The 9499-nt window shown below is 38.3% G+C and overlaps 2 protein-coding genes across 4 annotated transcripts in view; one reads left to right on the top strand and one right to left on the bottom strand.

The window, feature by feature from the left end:
- The window catches only part of LOC135110113 (protein lap4-like), a 98337-nt gene that overhangs the window by 80769 nt on the left and 8069 nt on the right, over window positions 1–9499 (top strand). The window contains 6 exon segments of the mRNA XM_064022068.1: window positions 3837–4031; window positions 4360–4462; window positions 6986–7045; window positions 7333–7519; window positions 7888–8047; window positions 8306–8366. Of these exon segments, the coding sequence (XP_063878138.1) occupies window positions 3837–4031; window positions 4360–4462; window positions 6986–7045; window positions 7333–7519; window positions 7888–8047; window positions 8306–8366 (766 nt within the window).
- LOC135110419 (extracellular tyrosine-protein kinase PKDCC-like) overlaps window positions 513–9499 on the bottom strand; it is a 23184-nt gene continuing 14197 nt past the window's right edge. For 2 of the 3 annotated variants that reach the window (XM_064022739.1, XM_064022741.1), the window contains one exon: window positions 513–1079. The gene's annotated coding sequence lies outside the window, so the exon portion shown is untranslated. Of the gene's footprint in view, window positions 1080–7399; window positions 7538–9499 lie in introns of those variants that run through there. The other variant, XM_064022740.1, reaches the window with a different exon arrangement.

Here is a 9499-nt window from a genome sequence, read left to right as displayed (position 1 = left end):
ATTTAGTAAAAATAGTTCTTTGAAATGTGGGTTTGTGTCATATTGAGAAATTTTTTGGATATTTTACTTATTCCTGTAAACAGATTTCATGATTGATGAATTCATAATTGGCCAGGGTCAGCAGTGTGTGTGTGTGTGTGTGTGTGTGTGTGTGTGTGTGTGTGTGTGTGTGTGTGTGTGTGTTTCTGTTTGTATATGTATATGTGTGGCTTATATATTAACTGACTTAAACAATGCAACTTTTAAGAGCATAAAAAAGAAAGTGCCTATAATACAAAATAAGGGCACTGTATTGTGTAAGGGTGTGTGTGTGTGTTGTGTGTGTGTGTGCATGTAAGAGAGAGAGAGAGAGAGCGAGCGAGCAAGCATGCAAGCACATTAAGGCCCTGCCTTGTGCAATGATGAACTGTAGGGTTTGGAAGGCAGTTGATCTTGCATTGGGGTCTGTTGGTGTGGAAAGGTTCAGCTGGGTGTCAAGATTTCTTCCCTCTCTTAATTCTTTTTCCAGAAAATTCTCTCTCTCTCTCTCTCTCTCTCTCTCTCTCTCTCTCTCTCTCTCTCTCTCTCTCTCTCTCTCTCTCTCTCTCTCTCTCTCTCTCTCTCTCTCTCTCTCTCTCTCTCTCTCTCTCTCTCTCTCTCTCTCTCTCTCTCCCTCCCTCCACTTTGTTGCCTTCTGGCCCAGTGTGCTGCCATGCCACCCCTAAGGTGGTGGTGGTGGCGGTGGTGGTGGTGGTAGTGGTGGTGGTGGTGGTGGCGGTGGTGGCGGCGGCGGCGGCAGCGGTGGCGGTGGCGGCAGTGGTGGTGGCAGCCGAGAGGCTGATGTGCTGTAGCCCCTGAGACAAAGGTGCAAGGGATTGGTGTAGGAAAAACTGGGAATTATTTTTACATTTCTATTTATTACTGTAACAGTGTACCATAATTTCATTCATGTTTTTCAACTTTATTGAAAAGGAAATTCTTGAAATTAATTGACTTTCTGCATTGCCATGTAGATATCCAGCCTTAATGACTTGTTGCCATAGTGTAAGTTGCCTCTGGACAGACTCCCCAAGCACCCAGTGTGGGGTTCTTCCCTCGCCCTGTAATATAGCAACAAGTGTTAATACCTTGAGATAAATCCTATTGACCTAATGTACTATACAGTTTTATGTGAAAATGACAGTTGATATAGTCACGTAACTTGAGCTGAATATATCATGAAATTATTTACTAGTTGTTGTGATACATACATGTAATATATATATATATATATATATATATATATATATATATATATATATATATATATATATATATATATATATATATATATATAAAACGCACACATAAATAGTATTTATATTTATAGTTGACCTTTGCGTAACTGCAGTTAAGTTCCTGAGCCCATCATGTAGATTTTATTCTCAGCATTCTAATTCTTATAAATATTGTAAATTCAAGATGTTTTTCTATGAGATTTTGATCAGATGAAGGTGATTGATGCAACTTTAGATTATGTGCTCAATAAGAGCAATACTGACTATTTCCTAAGGAATGCAACTAACATAGTGATAACCCTTTGTCCTTGGAGGATATCTCAACTCAAACCATTGTCACGCAGCATCAGATGGAAGTGAACTGTTCAAGTGTTGTGCTCTGTTAGTCAGGACATTTTGATACTTAACATTTCATGTTATGACCAAGATGTGCATTTTGTGCTAATGTAAGGATGTTTTAGACTAACAATGAGATTATCAGAATGTGACTAGTGTAAGTCAGGATCAGGGGATCTGGCAACCTATTCCCTAGTTTCCAATCAAAATATCTCTAATAAGCATGATGGGCTCACTGACCCAACTGATGTCAGGAGAGGGTTTACTATATGTATATTGATATCTATATATGTATGTTTGTATGTATGTATGTATATAATGTATCCTGTGTGTGTGTGTGTGTGTGTGTGTGTGTGTGTGTGTGTGTGTGTGTGTGTGTGTGTGTGTGTGTGTGTGTGTGTGTGTGTGTGTGTGTGTAATTATATATATATATATTTTATATGTATGCAAATACACACCTATATATACACATAACGAATGTAAATGACTGTATATTTGCTACACTGATCTTTGAAAACTGTACTAAAGATAATGTGCTTTGTAATATGTAAATGGTCTTAATATATATAAGCATATTTTCCATATGAAACCAAGTGTTTCATACTGCTTTGGTGTTACACTGATTAATTCCATAATTTTCACTCGGTCTCACTTTCATATGATATGTTATTAAACACATTTCTTTTGCATTCAAGGTATATTGTATTTGATGGATTCAGATTATTTGTGTTGTATGCTTCACTTTCTTTTATATTTGCTCATCTCTTGTCACCATCAAAGTTAGTGTGACACTTCAGCATGTATGGCTATTTTCTTGCCCTGGTATGAGAGCAAGACAGTTTGACACAAGTGCCTTGAGTTCACTGCTACCAGACATTTTGTTCAGGATATGATTGTCACAATCACTGTCCAGATGCCTGCACTGCCCACTGGTCCTTGTGGGAACACACACATGTATGGCAGGTTACCTTGCGGTGAAAGTGTTTAGGTGAATGATCAGCAGTGCAGTAATTGATTAGTATTCTTGGAACTCCTTAGTATGCCACCTTTAGGTTCAGATAAATGCACTACATATTTGAAAAACCATACATGTTGTTGAGTAGTGATGTATTTCTTATTGAAAATAGTATGAAATATTTAGCTCCCATGTTACATAAAAAGTTAATTAAGGAGTTCATAGCTTACTAATCTCATGCTGTGATTATGATAATAGCACATTGCTGCTGTCCTTGATTAGACCTACAATTACTGTGTGTGGCATCAATGCAGGAAGTTGGGTGCTTATTGAAGGAACTGTGGATATATTCATCAAATAATTTGTTTCAGAATACAAGCTAGAATATTAAATGCAATACTAGTTATGGTGGCTGTGCTGTGCGTGTATGTATGTGTGAGTTTGTGTGCCCACATCTCCCTAGTGATGGTGGCCACTCACAGTGTCACTTAACAGCAATTGTTAGCCACATAGCATAACTTGTGCAGAAATTTGCATGTTACAAATGTGCTTGCCACTGCATATTAAAGGAGATGTTACTGGAGTATTGTCAATTCATATAATGACCATGAAGATCAGCAGACTGTCTTTTAGATGAAATTATGGGTTGCATTAACATTTGGTCCAAACAAATGCATCTTTCCTGGAGTTTTAGTGCTCTCTTGCTGTTGGGGCAAGTGACACCTGTATGAGAAATGCCCTGACACTCATCTGTCAGTAAATGGTAATTGTGCAAGGAGGATTCTATTCCTGGCATCAATACCTATACCTAGTAGCTGTGTGTTTGCATGTCTTTATGTGTGTTCCAGTTATATAGACTTGTATGAGAGAAGCTGCTTCTTATGTCATTCAGATATCTTTTCTGTTTCAGTGTCATAGAAATAATAGGAAATATATCAGAAGGTTAGATATATTGTGTAAGGTGTACCACTGGAAATTGAACCTCCTAACACAGACACTGGCAGTGAATGCAAACTAAAAACGCTGCCAATTAGGCCAAGATGATCATCAGGTCTTCAGTGGCATTTTGTTGGTTTTGACTGTTCTGTCTTTCATGTCTCCTAAGTGTAACTATTCTTCTAGATATTTTCACTATTTCTTGATTACTTTTCCCCATAATACCACAAGCTATACTGGTCACCAACTTGGGTCTGTATTTTTGTAGTTCTTTTTTAGTGTGTGTGTGTGTGTGTGTGTGTGTGTGTGTGTGTGTGTGTGTGTGTCACACTAACCCACTAACCTTCATGTAGCCCATCGCCTCGGGCCGATACAGTGCTGGTGGTGGTCAGCTGAGTAACAGTGCCTCCCCTGTACCCCCTTCCTCCTCCCCCCTTCCTGTTAGCCTCCCTAATGTCCTCACATGTGGAGGTGTGATGGAGGACTTGATTGACTCTGAGATAGCAGTGGGGCACAAGCCTGCAGATGTAGAGGTCAGGGGGGTCAAGGTATGTGGCAGGGATGGAGCCAGTTATGTATCAGTAACTTCAGTGTGGAAATAAGCCTATTAGTATTCACTAATTATTAAAATGTATTTTCAAGCTGCTATTTTTAACATCCTTGTTTATTCATGCTTAACGTTTCCTCCTCACTGCTGTCTAGAATGAGTAAAACAAGTATGTTCACCTAACTGCTTGAGGTGTAGCTTTTTTTTTTTTTTTTTTTTTTTTTTTTTTTTTTTTTTTTTTTTTTTTTTTTTTTTTTTTTTTTTTGCTAACTAGGCTATAAATGTGGTGTGTAATGTATCTGAGGTGAAGGCCTGTGGTATTCTGACAGACTGAGGAGAGCCCCACCCAGAGCCCCGGCAAAATGACACTTAAGGATCGCATGAAGTTCTTTGAGGATGAGATGAAGAGGGACAAGGCTGGACCACCTAAGGGTAAGTGAATCACATGTCTGTCGTAATGTACTGTTTGTTAACTATGATGTTACCTATTTGCTGCTTTTGTCGACTTTTCTTTGATAATTTTGCATGGTGTGCCTGCAGTGTTGCTGCTTTTGTGTAAGGCTGCAACAATCATGGTGAGCCCATTCATGAACTGCACTTCTATAATACTTGATTGAAAGATACCATTTGTACACAGTCCATTAGGATCACTTACCATTAGGATCCACTCCATTAGTGATGAAAACCTTGAAGCAAAGTCTAGTAACTAGCTATAACTTGCATATAAATTGTTATTGATTTGTTCATGTGACTAGTAGCTATAAATTTACTTTTATTTGTTGCACTAATTCACTTAGCTTTACTTCATATGACTGAGGCAATTTTGTAAATGAAAATTCTCCTAATCCATATAATTCCCAAAATATTTTGTGTAGTGATGGCCATTGTCTTTTCACATTGCCTGTGTGGCTCTCCTCTTCACATATCTTTTGTTTACTAACGTATCCATCTTATTACCATCATCTTCAGACATTGTCTTTCCCCACTACTTAGATTTTACTCATTTACTCTTACAAACCATTGCTTTCCTAACATAGGCCTTACATAGTTGTCCCTTTGATCTTAGAGGGAACCCTTAAAGTGTCCATAAAAACAACAGTTCCCAGAATTTCCTCAACCACTTCTGTTTCTTGCCATCACACTAACACTGGCACTGCCCATGGCTTAAATCACATATCGATAGAATATTCCCCCAGCACACTGAAAGGACTCACTCTAGGCCAACCCGTTATCCTCTCTCTCTCTCTCTCTCTCTCTCTCTCTCTCTCTCTCTCTCTCTCTCTCTCTCTCTCTCTCTCTCTCTCTCTCTCTCTCTCTCTCTCTCTCTCTCTCTCTCTCTCTCTCTCTCTCTCTCTCTCTCTCTCTCTCTCTCTCTCCTCCACTCCCTTGTGTTCTTTCTTGTTATCCCAATACATCCCTTGTACTCATCATAAAATGGAATTTAGATGTACACCTTTCCTACATCCTGTGCATGACCAAGCACTTTTACATAGATGTTATGGTGCTGCCATCTTGACATTACATACCTAACAGACCTCTTGCCCCTTATTTGTGGTAAATCTCACTGGCTAAAGGTGAGGGTTCCACCCCACCCACTGTTCCCTTCAGTTGTAACTACTATACAGTGGAACCTTGGTTCTTGAACTTAATTAGTTCCTGAATGCTATTCGAAATCCAAAATGTTCGAAAACTGAAACTATTTTTCCCATAGAAATCAATGTAAAATGGATTAATCCATTCCTGGACACCCATCCACCCTGTCTTAGCAGCTTATGACAGATGCTTCCACTACCAAGATGGCCACTCTACAACATCTGCTTAGAAATTACTTATCTAGAAAGGATGTATTGAATGAACTTAGTAATGCAGAACTCATCAGGAGATATTGTTTTGACTGTGCAGGTATTCTGTTTCTTATCAATCTAGTGAGGGAAACCTCACAGAGAGAAGCAACCCACTTACTGCCAAAATGAAGGTAATCATAACATTTAGACATCTTGCTGCCGGGAAAATGCAGTTGTGCAATAATGATGACGTTGTGGTTGTGGGTTCATCAAGAGAGCCACAGATGGCTAGGGAGTTGTGATTACTCCTGAGCTAGCCAAGACACTGTTTGTTTACATCAAGGCTCTTCAATGGGATCACATTTATCCTATTTCAAAGATAAAATACTGTCTTACCCCCTGTCTTTCTTCTAAATATATAAAAATGAAGGATATTTTTATAGAAACTATAAATTAATAATAAACAACAGCTTTTGCTTTGTTTTTCAATATCTGAAATCAAGTAACTCTGTTCAAGAACTGAATTATGGTATGGCAACCAAAGCAATTATAAGCTCAGAATTTTGTTTGAAAACCGATTTGTTCATAAAGGGTGGCGTTTAGTAACCGAGGTTCCACTGTACTGTCAGAGGCATCAGAGGATTGATAATTGTAGATGTTAATTACCTGATCAAAGAAGTGTTTGGTTTTTGCTTGATGAGAACTTTTTGCCAGTTATATGTCTGATTGATTAACTGGAAAGTACTTTTTTTTATTAACATTATCAAATCCTTTGAAAACATTTTAGCAATTCTATTACATTAAGAGTTGAGAGATAGGAGTTGAGAGAAAGTAGGTTGGAATTAAAAGTTCCTAAATTTGTATGATGTTCAAGTTCTATTTTGACCAGACGAAGCCTCAGGAGCTCAACACCCAGCAGAGTCACAGGCTGGGGACTGGCTGTGCAATCTCTAGGTCCTCTCTGTTCTATTGTCTTACCAGTCATTTCCTTTAATTTTATAGTGACATAGCACCTGTCCATGTAGATCTTGGTGTTGTGAGAATTGTTTCTGGTATCGACTGAGTATTAACACCTTGTGCTTATAGTTCAGTGTGAGGTTTGGCATTTGATGTGACAAATTAGTATTGCATGTTGTATATTGTTGATCCTGCATGGTGTTGCTTCTTGCAGAAAACAAGAAGTTCTCTTTCCTGAGCCAGGATGAAGTTTCCAAGATGAAAGAGGATGAAGGTTGGTGCTGTGGACCAGTGAATGTACTTTGTGATATTATTAGTGGTATATTGACACCATTTAATTTTTTCACTTTTCATTTTTTTATTTTGGAATTAAACTGCATTACTTAACATTCTTTTATAGATTCAAGTAGTTTTAGCCATCTTACTTTTGCCTGACATGCTGTGACCAGTTCCATAGTAAATATTCCTTGTAATGTCAAACAGTAAATGTTCCTCATAGAGCTGAGCATTCTGTGGCATGAGCAATGATGACATTACACTAAGCTGGTCATGTCTTGACAGACCGCCGGGTGGCCAACATGACAGTGGAGCAGCTTGCAGACCTCTCCCGCCTGGAAGATGTGGAGGAGATGGCAGATGACCTAGCACTGCAGCTGGGAGTGGATAGTGACCGTCACCACTACAAGTACAATGACCGGGACATTTTGGAGGGGCTCAGGGAGACCTCAGAGACAGATTCTTCATACAGGTAAAATTGCATGGTGAACTGTAAGAAAGAAATCTCATAAGTGTTGTACTTCACTTGGTTAACTTATTTTAGCTCCTGTCCCTTTGAACTTTCTGAAAGCTGAGAGATGTAGTCAGGAGTCTTCATTCATTTTGAGTCTTTCCTCCCTCTTCCCCTCATATGTTGTGTCATTTTCCAGGATCTATCCCTTCTCACCCACAATATCTACCTTCTCACTGTATGATTATCATCATCACATTTATGCCTTCTTTGAAGACATCAGACTTTTTTTAACTTGCTTTCTTTTGCTACCTCCATCACTCCTTGATTATATAATTTCATAAGAACTACTTAATTTGCATAGTAAATAACAGTGCACCTCTTTATAGATCCAGCAGTGAAGTGAGTGGTGTGCGAACAGCAAAGGCTGAGAGAAGAGTGAAAGGTACAGAGGGAGAGGAGGAGCATCTCTCCCCAGCTGAGAAGAGGCGACTGGAGGCAGAAAAGAGGGCAGCTTGGAGGCAAGCCAGACTCAGGAGTCTTGAGAATGTAAGTACATAGTTGTTATTTTATAGTGGTCAGTAATACTTGATATTGTCACACGAAAGCAGTTCATAGTATGCATGTATGGATATGAATTAGAATAATGTACATGTTTCAAAGGAAAGTCCTTTTGGCAAGCACAAATGCTCATCAATTATTACAATTTGGGTACTGAAAGGCATTATAAACTATAGCATAAGGTTTATTTAAAGAAAAATTATGACCCTGATGTAGCAAAATCTTGATAAATTTCTCACTCACCAGGATGCAGTACAAGCTCAGTATGTTATAGAGAAATGCAGCGAGCTCTCAGAGTCAGCAAATGGTAAGGAAAATTACTAATTCTTTATTTATACTTCAGAAATAATCTTCTTGTTCCTTCTTAAAGTGTGAGAAAATTTCTGTGAAATTGTAGGTGTCCTTTCATAAACACTTGCATTTTAGTACATACAAGTGTGCTTCATTATAGTATACAGAGGTTATGTATAGGCAGTGTGTACCAAGTTATGTAGAGATAACATCTCTAGAGGTAACTGTTTCATAGGATCAATTCTTTTGCTAAGAATATAATATTTAACTGTGGGGTCAGTCCAGTAACTGAGTGTTTTCCTTCAAATCACATGAAGCTGTGTACATTCATTAACTTTTCATTCTCTGTGTATCGTTTATGAATTTGTACTTGTGTCAGTATGTGTCTTTAGTGTTACAGGGATCGCTTTCTACTGCCTTTCTCATGCTCATTTACCACCATCATTGCATATTTTCCATTTAGATTAAGAAAATTCTTTTCTGACATTATATATTTTCATATTTAGAAAACTATACAGTATGATTCTGAATGGGGAAAAAAATAAGATAAATCTGTTGGTGAAGAATATAACTGGATATGAAGTGTGAGGTGTAAGGGCTGAAGGCAGGCTATGAATGAGATGAAGTGAGTACTGTTAGATGCAAAAGGGAATCTGTTGAGTAAGGAAGTCATCTCAGTGATGGGGATGAAGAGAGAGCAAATGTGAATGCATAAATGGAGATTTGTCCTGGAAGAGGAAAAGAAAAAAAGAAAAAAAACACTAGTCTTTGTACTTATTCTTTAATTTTCTGCTTATAATGGTACTTGATAATCTTGAGGAGGGAAAAAAAAAGATGATGTTATGGAGATTGCTCTTTATTTTGCTTCTGGGAGGTGTACAGTGTATTTCCCACAGTCCATTGTCTAATATCCACATGCATGTACTGTATGTGAATTTGTCCAGTGCTTTGGAAGCTGAAGTGATACTGTTTCTCCAGGTGTGTTATAAATGTTGGTGGTTGGGTTTGGAAGGTTCTTAAGGTGAGCTGTGAGGGGCATGTTGTGCTCTGAATGTGTACAAAGACAAGGTTCATTACTTTGTCTCACTCTCTCTTCCTACTTCAGTGTTTTTTTTTATCCTTTCTCTTTCTCTAAGTGTGTTCCTTCCT

Source organism: Scylla paramamosain, chromosome 20 (genome assembly GCF_035594125.1).
Source record: "Scylla paramamosain isolate STU-SP2022 chromosome 20, ASM3559412v1, whole genome shotgun sequence".
NCBI classification, from domain to species: Eukaryota; Metazoa; Arthropoda; class Malacostraca; order Decapoda; family Portunidae; genus Scylla; species Scylla paramamosain.
Note: the sequence above shows the minus strand (reverse complement) of the source record. Positions and strands in the feature narration are given on the sequence as shown.